The sequence below is a fragment of the Wolffia australiana genome, chromosome 11 (genome assembly GCF_029677425.1).
Source record: "Wolffia australiana isolate 7733 chromosome 11, ASM2967742v1".
In the NCBI taxonomy this organism is placed as follows: domain Eukaryota; kingdom Viridiplantae; phylum Streptophyta; class Magnoliopsida; order Alismatales; family Araceae; genus Wolffia; species Wolffia australiana.
In genome coordinates, this window is record NC_135845.1 from 13,492,551 (window position 1) to 13,517,090 (window position 24,540).

The 24,540-nt window shown below is 36.3% G+C and overlaps 1 protein-coding gene across 1 annotated transcript; it reads right to left on the reverse strand.

Moving 5' to 3' along the window:
• Nucleotides 1–6,576: 6,576 nt before the first annotated feature.
• On the reverse strand, nt 6,577–13,434 carry ADNT1 (adenine nucleotide transporter 1). The gene is made up of 8 exons (XM_078582734.1): nt 13,057–13,434; nt 11,163–11,211; nt 8,916–9,079; nt 8,761–8,798; nt 7,988–8,100; nt 7,794–7,907; nt 7,195–7,542; nt 6,577–7,115 (listed from the first exon to the last, which is right to left on the reverse strand). The coding sequence occupies exons 1-8, from the start codon at nt 13,221–13,223 to the stop codon at nt 7,032–7,034; spliced, it is 1,077 nt and encodes a 358-aa protein (XP_078438860.1). The 5' UTR covers nt 13,224–13,434; the 3' UTR covers nt 6,577–7,031.
• Between the last annotated feature and the right edge of the window lie 11,106 nt (nt 13,435–24,540).

Sequence of the window (24,540 nt, forward strand, 5' to 3'; positions counted from 1 at the left end):
AGAGATAATGATAATGGATAATAAGATTTTAGTTCGATAGTGAGTAAGGTGTTATGGTAATAAGATGCAAGTAGTTAGTAGATAGCAGTATTTTGTTTAGTAAGAGGTAAGAAGAATGAGAGAAAGAGAAAGAGAAAGAGAGAGAGAGAGAGAGAGAGAGAGAGAGAAAGAGAAGTACTTTAAAGATAGGAGAAAGTGGGTATCATAAGTTGAGTGATGGACTAGAGTAGATGAAAAGATGTATAGGTATGCTTGGATTTTAAGAATAGGGAAGATAAGTAGAGGTATATGGATTATTTAATTAGTAAGAGAATTAAGTAGATAGATAAGAATAATATCTGATATAGTTGAAATAAATAGGTATTTGGAGATAACGGGAGAAAAGGTAAATATATTAAGAATAATTAGAAGATGGATATTAGTGTATAATTGTATCTTTTATATTTACGATTATCCTAGGTAGATAGTAATATGGTTTATATGGGAAAATATATTTAAGAAATATTTTTTAGTATTTCTCAATAGAAGAAAATTACAAGAAATACAGGTGTTTCTGTCAACACCGTGCAGCTGTTTGATAGAATGCCTCAATGAGATCACACGATAGAAATGGACTTAATATATATTTATTATTACTTTTTATAAGGTAAAATCAGTAAGAAACTTAGATAAATTGGTGAATATCCTTGAATGCACACTAGGTGCTCGACGAAATGTCTCAATGAAACCACGAAACTGAATCTTGATGAAATTAAACTTAATAAGTTATTAAAGTAAATTGAATCTAATCGATAGTGTTTTTCTAATATATATCAACAAGATAGAGCTCAAGAGGTTACCATATCCGCCCTGAACCAAAAGATGGGGGTGGGGATGTCGTTTATCACCCCCTAGCCTTGGTGTGTAGTCTCCCCCTTCCTTCTCCTACATGGTGGCGCAGATCTCTCACTTCCTAGCTCTTCTCTGACACATCATTGAGCTGTCTGTGCAATGAAAAATCTTTTATGACCGAGCCAAGCACTTCCAGCCAAGCTCCTTGAGGGACCTTCGCCAATTGTTCTTCTTCCCATGCGGTAAGACAGGTCGATAGAGGTTCTCTAGACCCTCCAATGGGTCAGACTTGATCCAACAGCTCTCCACGGTTTGTTGGATCAGTCTGTGATCCCCTCATCATTGGCCTCTGTCCGGCTGATGATAGTGTCAGGGTGGCGTAGGACGTCATAGCCCCCCCCCCCACTATTCAATCTCTATTATGATGGGTTGATGGCTGCAATTAAATCGCAGCAGTGGGCACTTCTTTATCGGTGTACCCCTTGTGTCTTCGTTAGCATGCCCTTTCATTATTCACCCTCGTGATTTTTCCGTTCATGGGTCCCTTTGTCATCATCATATGCCATAGCCAATCAGGACGCCCTAAAAAGAACTAAAAATGATTAAATATCATGAAATAGATTTTACCATCTAATCTTCTATAAAGAGATTGGACGGCTAAGATCATGTTCGCGTCAGGCCGGGCCAAGAAGTAACAAAGCAATTGCAGCCCAACGGACTGTGGCCTTTAGAAATAAAAAAGAAAATTATGACCAGGCTTTGAGCCAACCCGGCGTGAAACTCGTATCATGTCGGGCCATTTTAAGCCCTCTATGCAGGCCTTATGTGTGGGCCTTATGGGCCCTCTATGTGCGTGCCAACGGAGGCTCCATGTGTAGCATCACTTTCCGGATGCTGGCCTACTTGAGTGTTGTGCTCTTACTAGCTGGCAACTTGCTTGATTTCTGCCCGCTCCCTCCTGCAGCTGGCCACAAAAATCATTTTTAAGTTATTTTTTATGTATATAAATTTATTTTTTCCTCTATCTCTCTCTCATGAATTTCTTTCTTCAAATATGACTTCCTCTCTACAAAAGCATAGATTTACATACTAGAGGGAGTATTAATCTCAACCATTTTTTAAATACATTTTTTTACTGAGAAGTACTTGGACCTGTAAAACATTTTAATGTAATTTAAAAGTTACATTAAAATGAATTTTTTTATCACTTGCACCATTTAGTGCATTAGATGAAAATTCTTGTAAAGTTGAAGAAAATACACATAAAATTTTCCCAAAATTGACATTAGAATATGCATAATTTCAAGATACATTTAGAGTTTATCTATGGCCACAGAGAAGAGAAGGAGAGGAGTGGTTGCAAAGAAGAGAACAGAATCATGCCGCATAGAATACCATTGAAATGTCCAAGCATTATAGGCTAACAATGTGAGCATCAGTATTGCGGCATTTTCGTTGGCCTTAACCCCCAAGATCACTTTTTGAAAAGAATTTTTTTTATAGAAATATTTGTAGTAGATTTTGGTGTCCTAGATGATGATGATGAGAAAATGGTGACAAATCATCATCATCCTAAATCATGTCACCCATATTAGGGTTTGATAGTCCGGTCCCTATTTTTATCAAGGACCTTAACTGTTAACATGCATTTCTAGTGCCTTATTATATCATATTTACGTGTTTTTATGCATTAACTACTCATATTTTCATGTTATCAAGCTTAAAATGATTAACTCAATTTTTAGAACAACTTTCTGAATTTTTTGTATTTTTTAGGATTTTTCTAACAATATATTCTAAAATAATATAGCTTTTGAGACAGAATATGATTTTTCTGGAATTGTTTGATGTTAAATTTGGAAAGATATAATTTTTTTGAGATAAAATATATATTTATACGTATTTTTTGGGCTTTTATTTTATTTTATATGAAATTTTAAGTATTTTGGTTTTTTATGGCATAGGGTGACGTGGCGCGCCAATGCGCCACCACGCCAGCGTCGAGAATTTTCCCTTTGTTTTTTGTCCTTTTGTCATGTACATGTGGCACGGAATGCGAAAATCCATGGAATACGAAAAGCCACGGAATATGAAAAGCCACGGAATACAAAAAGCCACAGAATACCAAGTGCTTTGACTTCTTAACAGGCACGAAACCGATGAAATTGATGAGGAGAGAGAAGATATTAAATACTAGGATTGCTTCAACTTTTAACGACCATAACTTTTGATCTTCCCCTCTTTCTATCCATACTCTCTGATCTATAAATAGAGGCCTGGATCATTGTAAAAATCATCTTGAACTTGCTTCCTACTTGTGTAGGCTGATTGAAAGATAGTGAGTTTTGAGATCCATCAAGAGTGTTCTTGGTGTCTTGAGTGTGTGGAAAGAAGCATTGGAGAAGAGGGGGAGCTTACCGGCACTCGTAAGTTGTCGTGATCCTGGCGGAACGTAAGGATCTAAGGTAAGTGTCTTCGCCTTACGTTGTCTCTTTCCCGTCATTATAGTTAACACAATTAGGATTTATCATCGAACTTGCACTCTCATTTCACTCTCGTTTCTCGTCTCTCCATCATTGCCATTGTACCACTCCATATCCAACCACTATCCTCATTCATACCGTCATTCATTGTCATATCCATCACAGTCACTTACTCTTTTATTTAAGTGAAATCAACAAATAAATTAAGTACTTCTTAATTGATATCACAAGCTCATATCCTTGAATCATGTTTTTGTCGATCCTCCCATTGATCATCACTAGTTTAAGAAAGTGATTCCTTAATCATCGTTCCCTGTGGAGACGATCCGTACTCATCACTTACTAAGTATTTTTAAGTACAGTTAAATATATTTTTATTGAATAATCTCAATCACCAAAGACGAATTTTAACCCTAAAATTGAGATTATCATTAACCTTATCCAAATTTTGGTCCAGTTATGTTGATTATTAACCTTATCAAAGAAGAAAATTAAAAATGGCATGGAAAATGAAGAGAAAAGATGAATAAAAACAAAGGAAAGAATAAGAAATAAATAATAACAGAAGAAGAAAAAATAATACAAAGAAATAATAATAAAAAAGAAGTCTAAATGGAAACAATTTCTAAGCCATGTCTCTGATATGGCAAAGGACAGTTGATTAGTCTACACCCATGGATACAACGTAAAATCTTCTCATATATTCACATTAAATTTCAGCAGGGTAGTCAGTCCATTTTCATGAATTATTAGAGCTTTGAACAAGTCAGCTATCATCATTGTGATAGAGAAGCTGATGTAGGTCCTGATGCATCAAAAATCATGCTTGCAAATCAACATTTTTTAAGGGTTTATGAAGTCATATAATAAAATGAAGATGCATTTTTATGTTAAATTCTATTTTTATGCAACTATTCATCCATTATGTAAAATATCATATTTTTAATGAGTTTTTGCATTGTTAAAAAAATATTATGAAATTTGTTGATTAAGTAAAATAAAAAAATAATAAAAGAAAGATAATAATAAATATATATATAATAAATAAATACGAGTTCCCAAAGAGCCGCCAAGGCCAAGGCCACACCGCAGGCGCCACTCGCAGACACAGCCAAAGGCCGCACTGCAGGCGGCACCTACAACTGCAGCCAAGGCCGGCTCCTCAAAGCGGCACCAAGGTAACAGCAGCACGCGCCCAAGGTAAGTCATGTTATTTCAATTCGTATGGTTGTGAAAACTTGAAATTTATATACTGTTTGCTTTTTCCAAAATGAGCAATATGGGATTGTTATAACACATCGCTTTTTAGAGGATCGGGCTGGGCCATAGATGATGGGCTGTGATCGTAAGAGAAATACACAGAAAACCAGACCGGGCTTTTATTAGTATACTGATAGAATATTGACTATCGATATTTTTTTTTGAAGATCGAATGGTCAAAATCAGTTTTAAATTATTTTTCTATTTTTCTTTTTTTTTTCAGGCGACAACTCAGTGACGAGCGCCGACTTGGACGAATCAAGCATTAACACTTGGACTATCGACGCTGACTTGGCTTGGTTGACGAAGCAGGACCCATCGAAATTAAAGGGGTCCACGGCTACGATTTAATCATAGCCGTTGAACTCACAACACATGGATCTAATGGACCAGGGGCATCAACGAATTTGTCTTCATCCCCCTGCCATCTCCGTCTCTGGAACAGTTATTCCGGTGACAAAAAGGCAGATTTCCGCTGATTCATCGCCGGAGAGGGTGGGGGAAAAGTCCCATATCGGTCAGGCAGGTCTGTAGACCATTCCTAACCTATAAAAAGTTCTCTAAACAACCTGGAACAGATGTTTTGCCGCCAGATTTGAATTGCATATTTGAAATAATAAAAATGACGAAGGGGAAGATCCTCCATTTTCTTCTCATTTCTCCTCAGTCTCTCGGGCAACGGCGGTGACAGAGCTGTAGCCTGAAGGGGTATTAGCAAGAGAGAAGAGTGGAAGAGGGAGAAGAACTTGTGAGCTAAACCAGGAAGACGATGCCACTGAGCGAGGAGATCTGAAGCCCCCGGCGATCATCCACTCGACAACATAGTGAGGTAAGTCACGAATTTCATTCACTTAACTCTTATCTTGATAAAAAAATTAACTAGAATCCACCATAAATCTTATAGAAGCATTTTTAGTTCTCTGGTGCATTTCGTCAAACACTTGATGTGTGCATCTTGTAAACAATTTTAAACAGTCATTTTAACTATCTTTAAACCAATTAAACATATATAAAAATACAATAAAATCTAGGGCGATATACTTCCTATTTTATATACATAATGAGATAAAATACCTATAAATATCCAGATAAATACAATTTCTTATATTAGGCATTTTATCAAACACTTTGTCTTCAATATTTGATTCTTTCTTTTATCCGATAAATCAACTTCTAAAAATTCTCTAATCCTAAAATCAGTAATATATCTCTACCACATATATATATAAAATTTGAGGTCTAAATAAAATCGTTGATGGACTTCCTTGATAAAATAACTATTAAATTCTTTCTTCTTCTCTCTTAGACATTACAAGAATCACCTAATGGTGTTTGTTTATTACTATTGTGGAAAGTTCCATTGAAGTACATTAAAGTTCTGCTTAATCTTTGTCTAAAAATTCTTAAACACTTCCATATATACTATTCAAATATTAATGATCACATGCAATTCCATATTTAGTATTATCATTCTGAAATTCCTTCTCTCTATCATCCCATACAATTAGTTAATTCTACCTCTTAGTGCCAATCCCTGTGGATATGACCTTACTCAACACTAAACAATTCTGAGTAAGTTTACAAATTAAAAATTTTATTTTATTGAAGCAAAATTAATAACGACAAATTTAACACCCCATTTTCGCTTCGTCAGGTCCCTATCGAAGAGGGAAATTTTAGATGGAAAAACTGTAAAAATAACTGAACATACCTTTAGAAATATATGAATACAAGAGTAGTGCTTATATATGATTTTAATATAAAAAACAGTGCCTTACATTAGTGACTTTATCATCTACACTGGATTCTGCCTAAAATGGTAGTAATGATAAATGTTTTCCTCTTTCAAATTTGGTTGATCTCCAAGACAAATTTTCCTCTAAGCAGTTGGATATCCTCTAAGACATACTGATCTAGATATGGAGATATCGTGCAAAGAGATGATAAATTTGTGTAAATATTGATTCAAATAAGCTAATTAGACGCAGTGACAATCCAGGGGTTATCAAATAAAATAAGTGAATTTCAATCATCTTTCAAAAAAAAGAGAATATCCTCTTCAACCACAGAAAAGGCAGCACCTAGGTTCACAGAAATTGAACGGTGGAAAAACACAGAAGATCTGATGGCCTACCAGTCAACAGGCATTCAACTTTTAGCCAGTTGAAACATCTGATGAACAAAGCCATGCCTCTACCTGCTTCACAGAAAATACAGGCAAGATCTCCTCATAGGATAGTCTGCAGGTTATTTAGACAGGCAAACTAAACAAGTGTAGCAATTTATTAACCCTACTAACTATCCTAACGAGGGAACTGAGTCCTCTTCTCCCTTTTTTTTTTCCTTCTTCCCAGCCTTGCCATGGATCAAGCTCGAACTTACCCCCTTAAGAACAACAGCAGTCCAGAAAGAAAATGAAACTGCCTTCCACATCAAGCCCACTAACTCATCCAACCCTCAATCTGATATCCTCATCTCCACCCCAAGCACATCCTTCACCACCTCATAAGTCACAAAAGCAATTGCAATTGATGGCACCACCTGTCAACAAAATTCAGAACTAGTGAATCAGACAGTTTTGCAAAAGAATAACAGTCTCTGAGGATTTAAAAGACCTTACCTTGACTGAATTGGGAACAAGGCCCTTGTAGAGGGCCCCGAAGCCCTCGTGACGGACCGTCTTTCGGAAGGCGTCGACCATGCCCGAGTACTCGAGTGGTGCTTTTCCGCCCCCCTGCCCTACCACGACTGGCGCGGCGTCTTTCCAGCCCACCATCTGCATCCTTCTCCTGATGACGTCGAGTGGGTAGGCCACGGTCTGGCCCATGGTGCCGGCGGCAGCACCACAGGCGAGTCGAACAGTAACGCTTAGCTCGCCGTTGTCGTTGGCCAGCCCGTAGAAGTTAGACTTGACGATCCAGTCCTTGAGCGACTCGTAAACAGCAAAGTTTAGACCTACGTATGGAACCTGCGTAAAGCAGAGCAGGCGTTAGAACAAGGGAGGCATTAAAATAAACTTATAATATTCATAAAACTAGATCTTAAACCCTAAACCTAAAACCCTGAATCTAAAACCTCTGACCGATAAAAAAACCAAAACACAGCACTGATAAATTGCTATGCCCAGAAAAAGGTTGAGTACAAACCTGAAACCCTTGACCCAAAAACCAAAACCCAAGAGGGCAGAATTTAATAATAAGGTATAGTAGATGAACTTACGACTCCAATAACAGAGGGAAGCCAGCCTTTGTACAGCGCCCTGAAACCCTCCTGGCGGTAGACTGTGGTCAAGGCATGAAACATGCCTCGGTACTGATAGGGTGATTTCTCTGTCTGAAATTATGGAAGAGGGATTAGGTAATAGAGTGAAATTGGCGAAGATAGTCATATTGGAAGACCAAGAAAGCATATACCTGCACAGTAATCCTGCCCCGGACCATATCCATTGGATACGTTGCAGACATTGCAATGATTCCAGCACACGCTCCAGCACCAAGACGCAAAACTGGAGAGAGCTCCGCATTTTCTGAAGAAATCAAGACAGAACAGCGCCACTTAATTCTACATGTAACCGCCCATACTGTTGGAGCAGATTTTTTATACCATCGTATTAAGAAAAGAAAGATATCCGGCTCGATTAATTGTTTTTCTTAAAAATGATGTACCTAAATTTACGCTACGGGAGGGAAGAAAAAGAAGAGATACAAAAAAAATGGATGGAATCGCAGAAATGGAAAAACAGTAGGGTGTAATTTCTCTGAGCTAAACTGAGAGTGGAAACGTTACTTAATAATGTGACGTCACAAAGAACAGAGGTTCGAAAAAAAGAAAGACGCAGGATATTGCTTCAAATAAAAAATCGCTCTCACATTGTCGCTAAACCTGAGAAAACTAGGGTTAAACTACAATCCGTTTTATTTTGAAAAAAGAAACATAGCTCTTTTAAGAAAAGAATGTAGAACATTGTACCGGACAGTTAAGGAATAACGAAAATACATTAGTTAAATTCACTCAATCGATCAACTGACCAGTAAAGAGTGACCAAAGGAATTGTGCCCACGAAAAGGAAGCATGAATTTCAATGGCCAAATAACTTAACGAACCGTAAATAAGCGACCAAACTTTCCTAACAAGGCGTAGCAATAAAAACAAAGAGAAATTTGGTCCACAAGGTATTATGCATTACCATTTCCAGTCTGCTGCCGGTAAAGCCACAATATACCGCTGATACAATATTAAAGGATGTTAGTTTTGATAGGAAAACTTACAACAGAAAATCGGAGTTTCATCGCATTTTTTAGATAATCCAACATGACAATCCCACATTTCAGAGGAACAAACCTGGAGGCTTTTTCGTAGCTAAAAAATTTGACAGCTGAGTTTGGGACAATTCGAGCACAATTTGTGCCGTTGCCTTTAAACAATCCACGGAAGCCCTCAGTTTTCCAGATATACTTCAGCCCCTGGATTGTTCCATTGTACTTGATGTTGTGAGGATTTTGAACCTGATTTTATTGCCAAGACCACGTCAGTAATGCCACGAAAAATATTAGGACAGAAATATTTTTTTCAGACAATAACAAAAGATAACAACACACAAAAGAAGATGCGCAAATAAACCCAAACAAGTAGAATGCAAAAAATGAATAAAAATCAAGCTCTCAAATTGAAACTTAAAAGAATCAGGAGTAAAAATAACGACCGAAACAAAACCAAATATTTCTATGAGGACCGTAAAATATCAGTTTGACCAAAAAGCTGATCTCAAGAAGATTTTCCTTCCAAAAATCAGCTTATGGGCAAAGGACGATGGCTGATAGAGAAGTATCCTATCTATCACAGACGTCAACTTGAAAAGCCGTCAGAAAAGCAAACAGGGCCACACGGTAAAAGTTCCAAATTCAACACAGATATATAAACACAATTCTTGTAGAGCATGCTTTAAACGAAACTAGCGATACAATCTAAATGTCGACCATCAGGTCTTAAAGGGAAAATTATCGAGTAATCACCGAAAAAAATACGTACAATCCAAATGTCGACTACCAGGTCTTAAAGGGAAAATTATTGTGGAATCACTGAAAAAAATACCAACAGAGAACTTACGGTGGTGGAGAACTTTTCAGAGGATACAAAGGTCATATAAATAAAACGGACCTTAAGCAAGCTTTCAAACATGACAGTCACTTTAAAATCAGATGTTGAAGAACTAGAAATATTACATTAACATAACATAACCGGTATCAAATCGGTGTGTGGCAGAATACTTCTGGATCAAAGTTCGGGTTATAACGTATTTATGGGTTCAAAAAATTGAATTTAATAAACTTTTATTGAGGGCTAAAATATGATCCTGGCCGCATGCATACGTCCACTAGAAGTATTTCTAGACATGTAAGAATGTCTTCCATGGAAGGACATCCTAATAACATTCACGGACTTACCAGGCGTAGGTTTAGAAAGAAGTTTGGACGAAGGTGCTTGGGGCAAGAGCATGAATAGTGAAAGAAGTCTTAGCACGATTGACAGCACTGCATGCCAGTACTTCGCTGCAGATCAAAATTCTTCACTATGTATCCATAACTTTGATGCAGGCTACCAAGATTTATCGATTTCTAAAATAACTGTAATTGTTTAGAGTGCTAAGACTTAAATTTAGTTCTAATTACGTACCACATAGAAGATTTTTCATTACCCTCACAGATTTTTGTCATTATATAAGACGAGTACACGAGGGTTTTCAGAAAGAACACAAATCGGGTTAACCTGAATTATCATACCCGTTTCTCGTGATACACATACCAATCGTTCAAATTTGATAATATAAAATCAATCGCACGGGCAAAGGACTAAAAATATTTTAGAGATTCTGATGACATGTTAGATATCATCCATATCCTTCCGCAATAGATGTTCATTAATAGAGTTCTGAAAATGAAAATCAAAAACTATAACCTCCCAGTAAAGCAGATCAACTGGGTTAATGGAAGTGTTGAAAGTTTTAATGGTGTAGTTGTTAGATCATGCAGTACTAACTTATGGGCCAGAGGCCATGTATATGTAATAGAATAACCCTAGGGGATAATGGAAAACCTAACTGAGAGCAGCTGACTGAGAGGGCCCAATAGAGGCCCAATAAGAGCCCACTAAGGGCCCATTAAGGGCCCAATAGTGGGGAGCCCATTAGGGCTAAATATTAGGTCCAATAAGGACCTAATATTTACTGGGCCTGATTAACATCAGGCCCAGTCTCCAACGGTCAGGAAACTGACCGTTGGACATCCAGCTGCGAAAAACAGCTGGATGTAACCTTTCCAACGGACATATTTTTCAAAAATATGACCGTTGGAAAGGCTGTTCTCTCTCTTGTTTAAAGTGTATAAAAGGGGACACTGGTGAAGTAAATAGATGATCCATTTTTCTGCCCAATCTTCTGTGCATCTTTCTCTCTATCTCTCTCCTCCCCCATCCTCTCTCCCATTACTTACAGTAGTTTTCATAACAGTTCTGATCAAAAGGCTAAGCACGTAAATTTAAATAGTTTTTCTATTCCAAAAAAAGGACATTGTAAGAGTTTAAAACGGTCACCTGAAGCAAAATCTTCAGCCGTTCAAGAGGAGCCACAGCTGTCCTAGACCTAAAAAATAATTCATACTAAAAGTTTAGGAAAGCTATAACGATGACTCGCTCAATATCTTATGAGTAACAGGTTAAAGAGAACAGAAGAAAATTAGTCAAAGAAAATGATCGCAAATCCAGTGCCAATACTGCAATCTGCAATCCGAAAAGATTGGAAAGAATTTGGATGCATTTAATAAAGTCGGATGCATAGAGACAGGCACAACAAATCATACTAATTGTTAGGCAGCGTACTCATGTCTGTTTTCTATGTTTCTTTAACTATTATTCTACTATGTGTACTGTAAAGCCCACTACCCATGAGGCTGCCTAAGGGTCGTTATTGAGCCAGACACATTAACAATCTAACATGTATTTATACAGGCCACGATGACTTAGTAAAGTGATTCTTTTTCTGTTTTTTCCTCTCACAAACCCTAGACGTCAAGTGATATCAGAGAGTAAAGGAAAGAAGAAAGCACGATCCAACATGGATCCTGACAGTAATGGAGCATGATACATTCGGGTCTCCATAAAGTTTATCTGACTCGACAAATATCCATAATCAGACAACGTTTCCAGCGACACAACCACTTAAATATTGAATACATTAAAAAATAGAGGAAGCAAATTAACTAACTACAGTAGAATAAAGTGGGAATTTAACGATTGACACGCTTGACATCTGAAATGTTTCTAAGCTTCCAGTGATGAAGGAGAACCGATCTAACTCAACTTAGTTCACGTTAGTTTCGGAAGATTAGAAGTTTCGATTAATATCACAAATTAGGGGGACCGATCAGACTACACTTCCCCCCCTCAGAAATATAAACCGGAGCTCCCAATGATAAACAAATTAAGCAACTAAAAAATTTCTGGCGAAAGATCAAGCAATGCCAGGCTGATACCAATCCAAACAATACCATTTCTCTGAAATGCACGAATAGAGAGAGATATGAAGGATCCTAACTTTTCTAGGAACGGACCTCTTAATTGTGAAATCTATAAATCGCAACTATGACCCAGAAACTATCTAGAGCTCAGCAGCATGCTCTTCGGCATAATCAATTAAGCCTCCAGTTCTAAACTTGTCTGGGAGACGTGAAACAATTAATAATGTTTAACATCTCTAAGAAAAGCCCAGATCGATAAAATATTGTTTTTCAAGGCGTTCAAATTGCAAGAGCTCAAAGACGGAAGAACTCTTCAAGACTATTCGGTCACAGGATAATGCACGGGCAACGGGCATTGATTCAAAAGCACGGCGAAGATTCTATAACCACTACACCCCCTAGTTCATAACTTGCCTCGGAAAAGTGAAACTAATGATAGCGTTTAACATCTCTGAGAATACCCAGATCGAAAAAGTTGTTTTTCAAGGCGATCGAATAGCAAGATCACGTAAATGGAAAAAAAATCCCAAGAATCCACGGTTAAATAGGATTCTAACTCTACATCTTCCGATACTAGCTAAACAAAAAGGGTAAATTAAAGTTATACGCAAGCAACAAGATGATCCCGGAAAGAAGAATGACAACAAGACGATCCATCCCAAAAGAGATAACATTCGAATCAAAACAAGTAAACAAACAACCAAAAAGGTCAAAAACGTACACTCCCCCAGCAATGCCGCCCGCGGCAAGCGACTGGCAAGATTACGTAAATGAAACAAAAAAAACCAAAGAATCCACGGTTCTAGCTCTAAAATTTCCGACATAAGCTAAACAAAAACGATAAATTAAAGTTATACGCAAGCAAAAAGATGATCCCCGAAAGAAGAAAGACGATAAAAAGATCCATCTCAAAAAAGATAACATTCGAATCAAAACAAGCAAACAAACATCAAAAAGGGTCAAAAACCTACAATCCCCCAGCAATGCCACCCGCGGCAAGCGACTTGCAAACGGAGAGAATCGCGTGGCCCGGCGCCTTCACGCCTTCCCTAGCGAGCTTCGCCTCTTCAGCCAGATTCACGATCGTCGTCACCGCAGACTCCCCCGTAGATTTCCCCACTACATCTTCCGATGCCATGGACGATCCCCCAAACCCCCCCCCACCTCAAAATTTCTCACAAAAATCAAACAAACCGCCGATCCCCGAACATTCACCACCGCATCCTCCTCACTTCCGATCTTCAATGTTCTTCCCCGGCGGCGGCGATGGCGGCGGCGGCGGCGACGCGGCGGCGGAAATCGGCAAATAGGAAAACCTAGGACGGTCGCTACTTCCAATAGTCCAATACTCTGGTGGCTGAGGACGAGCCGCCGAAGGAATTACGATAAAACCATGCTCAGAGATGATAAATTTTGGGGTATTATCGTCTTTTCAGTTGGCGTAACTATCGCTTTCGGGTCGGACTCTGTGTGGCGTAGAACGGATAACGGGTCCTGCTCGTGAAGAGGAAACCCGATAACGACAGGCTGGGTAAAGGGAGGAAATTACGATAAAACCTTTCTCAGAGATGATAAATGTTGGGGTATTATCGTCTTTACAGTTGGCATAACCGTCACTATCGGGTCGGACTCTGTGTGGCGCAGAACGGATAACGGGTCCTGCTCGTGAAGAGGAAACCCGATAACGACAGGCTGGGTTAAGGGGGGATGTTTATCCAAAAGCGTCAGCCTTTTTTTGTCTTTAGCTGGAGGTGGGCTTTGGGCCTGAATTTATTATTCTGGTGTAAGAAAGAGGTGGTTTTTATTTTATTTTTTATGGTTATGGATTTGGAATTTCTTCCAGAGGGCAAGGCCGTGGGAGTCGAGGGCCAGGGATTCGATCGGGTCGATCTGGTTGGTGATCCGATACTTCGACGTGTTCAAGTCTGTAGTGGGTTAGTTCCGGAACGGGGCCCGTGGGATCGATCGGCTATTCCCATCTAGCCAGATCTATAGATAGGTAGACTATCAGTGGACCCAAGTGAGACTTAAAATGTTGGCAAAATTGAGGAAAAGAGTTGGGATGAATTTGGATTTTCCACAGCCATATTTTTCTTCCTTTACACATTTATTGACACATTTAGTGGTAGTCTCCTGAGGTGTCCCACATTTATTAATACATTTTATGACTAGTGTTTAGATATGAAAATGAAAAAAATGATAGATGCCCCAATGCATGCCGGAAATATCAAAAAACAATATTAGGTGTCCAGATATCCTTACTGTAACAACCGATATCTGATATCAGGATCAGGAAGTGTCTTCATGCTTGGATGCCGATATCTGCCTCCAGTGAGGGGTATCAATATTTTAGATATCCAACATGTTTATTAAAAACTATTATTAATAATATGATAAGCAGAAGTAGTATAAGCACTATAATTTTATTATTCCAAGCCTGTAATGTTAGGTTAGAAGTCGTTTTCATTCTAATTTCTCAAAGTAATGTTCTAACTTTTGAATTTTGTGCATTGAGCATCAAATGGCCTTCCACCAACATACAATAATCAGCTCTGTCTTCGAGCCTCTAATACTTGGATGAGCAATTGGAGAGAGGTAATGGTGCATGAGCATGTGACAATGGATATAGGTACAATAAGCTGATTCTAGAACATATCCTTGGCACATGCTGTGTCATGTGTGTCAACTTATTTATCTCTAGTTACGAGAGTATTATCGCGACTGAGAGAGTTCTTAAGCACCTATGGGAGGGTGAACTTATTGTATTTTATTTAGATGTTTTAATAGACCATTTTCATCCATCATGAAAGATTTAATCTAGATTTTGATTGCTACTTCTTTGAGGTGATGCATTGGCTTTACACTTGGGCAAACTCTATCAAAGCACTTGAAATAACAAAAGGTGATCAAATTTCAGAAGAACATCGCATAAATAGGGTACATTCCTAAAACAACAACCAAGAAAGGAAAATATTACCCAGCTGGCCCAATTGTCCTCGGCTTCTTTATCTTCATGGTCCTGAGATATGTACGTAGTCTGTATCCCAGTCCATTTTCCATTTTATTGAACATTAGTATTTCATGGATAAATATACCCATTTATTAGAAATTTACCTAGATTTCTCCATTGATTAAATTGAGATTCAAGCATAACTTCGAGCCCAATAAATATTTTACTCACTGTCCCTGGAACAAAAACCAATTCTAAATTAATGATTGAAATATAACATGACCCTTTATTAAGCTGGTACATCACATAAAAATAATTAAAAATACTACTAGCTCTTTGAATGCGCCATTTTTTACACCTCAATGTTTTCCTTTCCAAAATACAAATACTTATTGAAACTAAGAATTGTAAAATCTGATCAATTGTGACTGCCGAAAAAATTCCAATCATTGAATGCATAACCTCAGAAGAAGTATTCTTCAATACTGAAAACTAATTTTTTTAAAGACTTGAGTTAGTTTTGAAAATATGTATGTGATATTATTTTGGAATAGGATTCTGGACTTTAGGTTTTAAAACATTGAATTAAACTCTGATTTATTTTTTAAATGTTTTAATGAGGTGGTGAGGGGTTGGGGGTGGAAAACATTTAGGGGGAGATGGTGGGGATGAGTGGGTGAGGGTTGTCTCCTTATTTCGTTAAATTGGACGCTTTATTCAATTTATCGTACTATATTTAATTTTTTTTTAAATATAGATTTTGAATAATTGTAAATATTTTTCTATTCTTTATCCTCTTTACTATCATAATCAAACTCTCTCTTTTATATCTCTCATTTTCTTCACATTTCTTTGATTTTCAAAGGTAATTATTATTGGTGTAAACATATTATCAATTCATACAATTTCGTGTGGCTCTCTCTTGGTGAAGTTAATCAGAAAAATATTCTAATATCAATAAAAATTTTGATATAATTTATCATGACACAAAAATAGTATCATTAACAATATGATCATTTACAAATCTTGACGATGATTAACCTGCTTATTTATAATTTTTTAATACAGATTTTAATATTTATTCATTTATATGTATTATTTTTTCAAAATATTTTTTTATTTCAGAATGAGCTCAATTTGATATTATTTTTTATGGTTTAAGCATGTATTATCATAAAATACTTGCACATTGTCCAACACTACGCAAAGTAATCACAAGGATGCTGATGAACTCAAATTTAGGGTGTTAGTTTGTAGATTATATGTGAGTTAGTCAATAATAGTTAGTCAATGGTGAGCAAGGTTTGTCTCCAAAGGGATTAGATATTAGGGCTTGAATATTTTTTAAATTAAAATTCAAGATGGATGAGAGGAGATACGTATAAAATAGGAGATTGTGATGTGACGAGTACGAGGTGGAGAGAGGGCGATAACAGTTATATTAAGTATGATAATGATAACACAAGTAATAGGTAAGAGGATGTGGATAGATCAAATTAGAGGTGAGAGAATGAGTTAAATGAAGACGTGAAGTGATGGACGTTGAAAATGAATAAGAAAATAGGATGATGAAATGGGTAAATGGATGTGAGTAGATGTAAGCGGATGTGGATGGATGATGGTGAAATAGAATGGTGGAAGAATAAATGATGATGATCTAACCAATGGATGGAAAGGAAGAATGGATAGATGGTTGAGAGATGGAGAGAGAATGATGGACTAGACGATTTAGGTTTTTAATAAAAGATAAAGGTGACGAGATCGAGATCAGAGATGGATGTGGTAGTGTGAGATGATGGAAGATGGTGATGAGAATGAGATCATGATGAAAATAAGGATGTAGGTCTAAGTAAAGATATGTGAAAATGAGAAACCAAATTTAAGGCAAAAGGATAACCTTAGATCACAATGTTCTGCTGAGATCAAAGCACTTTTCTGATGCAGATCAGCCTCTCCACTTTTTTGTTGATCTTCCCCGAGCACTTTTGATGGACCTTCAAAACTTTATTTTTTAAAATCTGCCTTTTTAGGAGGGAGTGAGCTTAAATATAATTTTTAACTAAATTTGAGGCTATATTTATAGATCCAACAATATGAATAGAAAGAGGATGGAAAAAAGGAGGCCCTGCTCAAAATTTCAGTCAAAAACTCCTTTTGGATAGTAAGATATCGCGATTTGAATTTCGATCATTCTCAGCTCTCTGATTTTCTCTCTCCCCCAACTTTCTCTCTCCTAAAATTTTGAAAAAGTCAAAGAGCCATTACATAATTACAAAAAATAGATATTAATTCATAGAAGTATTACAAATATATTTTTTATTTTTGAAAATGATATATCTTTGAATCTAATGCCATAAAAATTCAGGAAAAATTATATTCCAAATTAAAAATTATATTCTATCAGCATTTACGTCATAAAAATCATTAAAAAATCATAAAAGTGCAAAATATCATTATAAAAATAAATTTAATCATTTTATTCTTGATAACACACATATATAATCAATTTAATGCAAATAAACCAGTACATGTGGTCATATTAACCAACTAAAATATGCCCCTCGAGTCAACCATACTTCCATGTCATATTTAAGTGTATTAAAATAACTATTTATTAAATATTATTCTCAAGTGATATCTTATACTGAAGTCCCTTAATACGAGAAATGCTTTAGTGAATTATAATGATATGATAGTAAAGTCATCACTAGTCTCCAAAAATGTATTCCAACTATTCCCATTCGGGGGATACTTGAGACATACATCAGACTATCAAGTAAGAATAACATTATTTGATCCAACTTATATGATAAGCATGGCTGATCATAAAGCCATTAGTGTAGAGTCACTAAGGCATACGATGGGTTCTCTTTAGGGAAAGAGTTCACTCAATTACTTCGTACGAATCTATGAATGGTATTATACTTAAAGGTTAATTAGGTTGATTCATGTCACTGTTGTATAAGTTGTCCGTTGGCCCGAGACACTAAACACATATTGTGGATGGAAAATTATATTTTGACTTGGACGTAAGAGTCCTAATCATTAGATTATAAATAAGTATTACCATGGATATAAATGTAAGTTCTCAAAGATGGTTGAGCGGTCAAGATAGGATTGTGCACCTTAGTATAGGAGGAGATTGACACATGGAATAAGATGCGTTAAATCCATGTCAAAGTTAATGGAGATATTGGATAAGGCATCTCCAATAATCTCCATTACTCATCAATAGTAACTGGACCAACAAATTAGGGTTTGAAGGTTAACCATACCCTAAGCCATTCAGGAGTTTTTCACGGATGAAGGATTATACCTATATGGTAATCGATGACAATTAAATTTCATGGGAGAGTATATCTAATATTATGTATCTTCTTGAGCATGAGGTGTAGCTTTACCGCATAGCCAGGAAACATAGCCAATCAATTAGGTTAGATCGATCATTGATTAATAAGGTTGGCCAATAAGGCTTATGGGGCCATCAAAGATCTATGGATGGTGGTGGATATACATAAGTTATAAGGGCTTTTTGCAAAAAAATCCCATATAAGAATAAACAGAAGCGGCACCCATTTTGTGCGCCCATGGCATACGTATCTACTAGATCTTAATGTATAGTTGGAGGAGAAGTGGAGATCCATCATTGCATGGATTATGTGAATATATCTGTCATCCAAGCACATGAACAATTGGAAGAAACTATGCCAAGGATAAACCCAAGGGTGAAATTAGTTCCACACAATGCGAATAGATAATTAACTACTTTATTCATCAATTGTGCTTTTAATTAAATCTTCTGCTGAATGAAATGTGATATCAGAGCCCCGAATCTCAACATATATGATTATGCCTAAAGGACAAACATGTGAATGGCTTGAATAAACTATTCTAGGGAGAAAGGCAAGGGGGAAATTAGTTCGATATGAGATGAGGAGATCATCAACTATTTTGTTAATCAATTGTGCTCCGATTTAAACCTTCTTCCATATGAAACGTGATTTAAACTATTCTATCAAATCCTCTAATACTGACATTGGGATAGAGAGGGATAATACATTTATTTTAAATAAGAACAAAAAATATACAAATACAGATGAAAGGAATTGGGGTAATAAGAATCAAAATATGTTAACAGATAATTAACATATTTAATAACTTATGGTGAATTTATGTCAAGGATATGAGAAGGGAGTTAGCTCTATGGATTCATGTAATTATTTAAAGTAGTGTTATTTTAAAATCGAACATAAAATAAGAAAAAAAACAAAACTAGAGAGAGTCAACAAGTATTTGACGAAATGTCTCAACTTCAATATCTTGGCTAATTTGATACAAAATAATTCTATTTACTAATCTTATTCCAGCTAATAAATAACACAAATCTTTATCGAGAAGAAGTTTAAAGTTACCGAGATCACCCTAATTCATCTACTCTACAAAAGGGCCATTGATCTTCGCCTCCTAATACAAATGTGATTCTTGATTTGTATCGCTCATTCTGGAATGGATCCAGACATACCTTGAGCTTCTCTTGTGCCTCACAAACTTATAAAGCCTTCACACACTCAGTCAATTCTTGGATCTGCATCTCCAGTCTTAGATCTATTTTAATTTTCCCAAATGAAAAGGTGGCTCATAGATACATCAAAATTATATTTTTATAGATCCTTAGCCTCTATGTGGCCTATCGATCACATGGGGCACTTTTATAAGATCCTATGGGCACCTTAGTATTGGATCTCCATGTTCTCGCTGCATGAATCCACCATTTTGTTGAAGTGGAAGATGGCCATGGGTGGAGATTGATAACTCTGTCCTTGGTACTCTAATTTTTGTACAAGAATAGGCAAACAACAGTGATTAAATGAGAACAATAAACCTTCTTTGTGTTAGAAATATAATTTTTGATCAACTCAACCGAGATTGATTGCACAAAAAAAAGAAAAAAGAAAAAATAGATAAACCAGGAACATCACCTACGTATAGTTCAATCCTTGATTTCTTGGTTCCTTGAATGAACATCTTTGAGTCATTCAAACGTCCAACCTCTAGACATATCCACATGATCTTTAGAACGTTGGATCTCTTTTTCTTTCCTTAAAATTTGTTGTCAGAAATTTAATTTCATTTCTATCCAGTCTCAATGGAAGCAACACTTGGGAAGAGCAAGATAAGAAAGGGTATCATATGAGGGTTCCTCCCTATATTTAAACTCTACACAAAATTTTTCATAGAAGTCCCAAAGAGATTTTTCATAAAAGCTTTGGTCCTGGGGAAAACTTAGTATAAGTCATTGAATTTAATGAAAATCCACAAACATCATAAAATATTTATGCATGTGACCCTTTTGCCCATGTATCAGTCTAATTAATAATTTTATGGCCCAACTAAGATTCATGTTTTAGAAGATACCAAGGAGTATGTCATGCTTTGCAATCATCGGTTACTTTGTGTAGAATTCTTCATCCGTATGTCACTCCTAAATGACTTAGGTTATGCGCAATTATCAAACCCTAATCAGTCATCCTATTCAGTATTAAGGCATGGCAAAATCATTGGAGAAGATCTTCTCCAATATTTCCACTACCCTAGCTAGGATTTTTGATAATCACAAATAACATGCTATTTTTTATTAGTAAAATTGTGTATTTGTGTGTTTATTTTCATGAAAATGATAAAAATGCATACTATTAAAGCTTAAAATGAATTTTTAAATTTTAGAATGAATTTTAGAATTTTCTTTATTTTATGCACCTCTTCATGATTTGCCAACATTAATTTTATAATAAAATAATTTTACAAGTCATAAAATATATATTTTGATATTCTTAGGAGTTTATTATAATTTAGAAAAATAATCTGAGTTTTCCCAAGTTATAGCATTTTAAAATATATTTTTAAATACTTTTATTAGTTGGAATATATTTTTGGCATAAATATATATTCCAACCAACAAAAGTATACAAAAATATTATTTGATTGGGAAAACTATTATTTATTTGCGGATTTAAAATATTATTTAAATATTTTAAGGGTGTAAAATATTTTTTTATTTAATCTTGTTGGGTTCTACAGATCTTGACGTGGATGAAGAAATCAAAACGATTCGCAGCGGAAGACTTTAGTGAAATCGTAACGACATCATAAAAAAACATTGAATTGAAGAACTTGTGCACGGATTGCATATGTGATTTCTTGCATCTCGGAGAGAGACGAATCGAGCTGTTCAATTGTGCATCCTCTAGATGTATCCATGCGGTCCTCAGCACGCCAGATCTCCTCCTCGTTGACAAGCCACGTTCAACCTATGTCCCCGTCTTTACGCCGTCCCGATCACATTGGGAGTGGAGAGAGGGTGTGGGGAAAAGGGAGAAGAAGGGGAAGGCCCTTGAACAATTCTGGCCTGGGTGAATTTTTTTCAAGGCCTTCCCCTATTTATACTAAGTGGGTATTTTTCATAATCCCCCCCCCAAAACTTATGTATATCTTCCGAAGTCCAAAAGACCTTTTGTGTGTGACCCTCTAGGCCCATGTGCTAGTCTAGTTAACGAATCGAGTGGCTCGATAACCTTTATTGGCCTTCCAAATTAATTAACTATATCATCATATAGATTAATTAACGTTGGATCGATTTAACCCAATCGATAGGTTGAGTCTCCAACACTTGGGCTGCCAAGCTACAGCTCGTGCTCTAGAAGATACAAATGAGTGTGTATCGACTCACTCACAGAACCTGCTCATCATCGGTTACTGTATAGGTATGATCCCTCATCCACTTAATGCCCCTTGGATGACTTAGGGTATGGTCAACTGTTAAACCCTAATCTATCATCCGAGTTAGTACTAATGTATTTGAAAATCATTGGAGAACTCTTTTTCTGATATTTCACTACCTTGGCCAAGGACTCCATCACATCCTCTTCCTTGAGCTGTCACCTCTTATACCGAGGGTGGACAATCCCATCTGGATCGCTCAATCATATTCCTAAACTTCTTGATGCACCTGAACTAAGACTATTTAGAATCCCATGATTACGGACGCGTAGGTCATAGTTAAAGTACAACTATCCGTCCACAAGATGTTTTTGGTGTATCAGGTCTAAGGACCACTTACACAACCGTGACGTGAATCAACCTGATTGATAGTACAGTCTAATACCATTCAGGGCTTTGTACGGATAAATTCAGTGAACTCTTTCTACTAAAGAGCACCCATTATCTATCCTTAGTGTCTCCACACTAATGGCTATGGGAATGTCAATACTCATCATATGAGTGAGGATAGATAGTGTTATTCTATCAAGATACTTTGATGTCCTTCTCGCGTATCCTTCGAATAGGAATATTTAGATCACATGCTTAAAGACTAGTGATTACACGTGCACTATAATGAATATGTTCTACTAATGAACATGGAACGAGATATGGAATGTGTGATTGGCTTGCCGGCCACATATACTTTCATCAAATCTACACGGCCAGGTGTCACAATCCAATTTTGTTATATTGCAACCAATGATTGTCACGGGTCAATCATTGGCTACGACTAGTGATTAGGGTGCATATTTCTATATCATTTTTTACCTAAACAAAAGTTGCAATCATGTTTGAACGCATTTGGACATGTGATAGAATGAGAATGAATAGTGAAAATATGTGTATTAAATTCTCGATTATTTTCTCACTTCTCTCCTTTTCGTAGGAACACATAACCTTTTACGGTTGGGCGCATCGACGATTGGCATTTTTTGCCATAATGAGGCATGTGTCAGCTCATAATTAGAGGGCCTTATGAGTGTAGATCATAGCATAAAATCTTTGAGAAGTCTAATGATTCTGCACACTCTGGTAATATGGTATGAAGAGAGAGAGATAAAATGAAGGTCCTAGGTTATCTAAATTAAAATGGTAATATCCTAGAATTTGGAAGGAGCATAGGGCTAAAAGTTTGAGGCTATTTATGTCTTAATCTCCTCTATCTATCCACCATCTTGGATCTATAAATATACCCCCATCATTCTTATAAAAAAAGCACCTTGAATTGTGTTCCTAATTTTGATTAACATAGTGATTCATTCATTCAAAAGATAGTTTGGATTTTTTCTCACATTCAAAGAGCGAGTGATTGAAGTTGTGACATTATGAGTAAGACACATGAAGAAAAAACATCACAGCCCATTAGGCACATGATGACAATGTTAGTGTGATCTTTGTCTTTTTGGACTCATGGCATTATCCTTTTTCCTAGAATATCATTGTCGATATCCTAGGTTTTCACCATCATGCACACCATCACCAACTATCTTGCTCATCAACGTATATCCTCCTCCATCTTCATTTCCATCAACGAAGGTAAAGTCGCATTACTTGCCCTTGCTTGCCGCTCGTCAATGTGTATTAGAAATTAGAGTTGTAAATTTCATTTAAGACTTATAGTTTATGCAAAAAATATATAATTGACCTAACAACCTTAGAGAAAGTACGGGTCCAAATATGTGATTTTCATCTGTAATTTTCCATTAGGTAAAAAGTGATCTAGAAATAGTGACATTTAAATGCTTTCTGCCAATGATTGGCCGATGTCAATCATGTGCCTTATTTTTCTTACGAGCACAACACGAGTAAGGGTCAAATCCATAGGGAGAAATTATTTAATTAGTGAATTTTAAATTTGATTGCTGTTATATATATATATATAATACAGAATTAAATATAGAGCAATAAAATTTATTGATGAAAAATAATTATAAAAGTTTTAAAAATAGATATGGGAGTTTTAATGAACTTTCTTGCAGAAAATACTAACTAGTTATAAATAAATACCTTAATAGATACTTAAATAGCTCTAGCTCTAGGTGATGGTTTATGGCTGTGGCATGAATAAAGTGGAGCAAATGGACAACAATAGTTTCCCTGATTATATTGGTTATGATGGCAGATACGTGAAAACAAGCATGGGAGTGGGTGGGTAATATGGATCTACCATTGCTACTGGAAATAAAGATAGGGGGGAATACATGCTCGTGAGCACCATAATCAGGGGTGGTGTGCATGATGGTAAAAGCCTAGGGTATTGGTGATGATAACATAGGAAAAGGACAAAGGTGTGAATTCAAAAAAAGATAAAGATCACACTAACCTCATTGTCACATGCTCAATGGGCCTAGTGATTTATCTTCACAAGTCTTGATCATAAAATCAAATTTTCTATTAGTTTGTGATCCAAATACAAGATCACGCTATTATGATTTTGAACGAGCGTATCACTCTACTAAATGTAATTAGAAAGACAATACAAGGGAACCCTTTTTACAAAGTTGTGGGGTCTGTTTATAAATTAGAACTCATTTGATAGATAAAGGGGCTAAAGCCCTTCATATTTTAGCTTTAAAATCCATCCAGATCATTAGATATTGTGATTTGAAGTTGAATCATTCTCAAGCATTTACCTATGTAGATTGAGGAGGAGAGATAAAATATGTAAATGAATTCAAAATTTTAT

Excerpts from the sequence above, each read along its gene's own strand:
- ADNT1 (XM_078582734.1), bottom strand. The coding sequence starts at position 13,223 with ATGGCATCGGAAGATGTAGTGGGGAAATCTACGGGGGAGTCTGCGGTG. Across the intron at positions 8,101-8,760 it reads CCGGCAGCAGACTGGAAATG|AAAATGCGGAGCTCTCTCCA; the intron begins GTAATGCATAAT and ends TGATTTCTTCAG. Across the intron at positions 7,543-7,793 it reads TTCCCTCTGTTATTGGAGTC|GTTCCATACGTAGGTCTAAA; the intron begins GTAAGTTCATCT and ends TGCTTTACGCAG.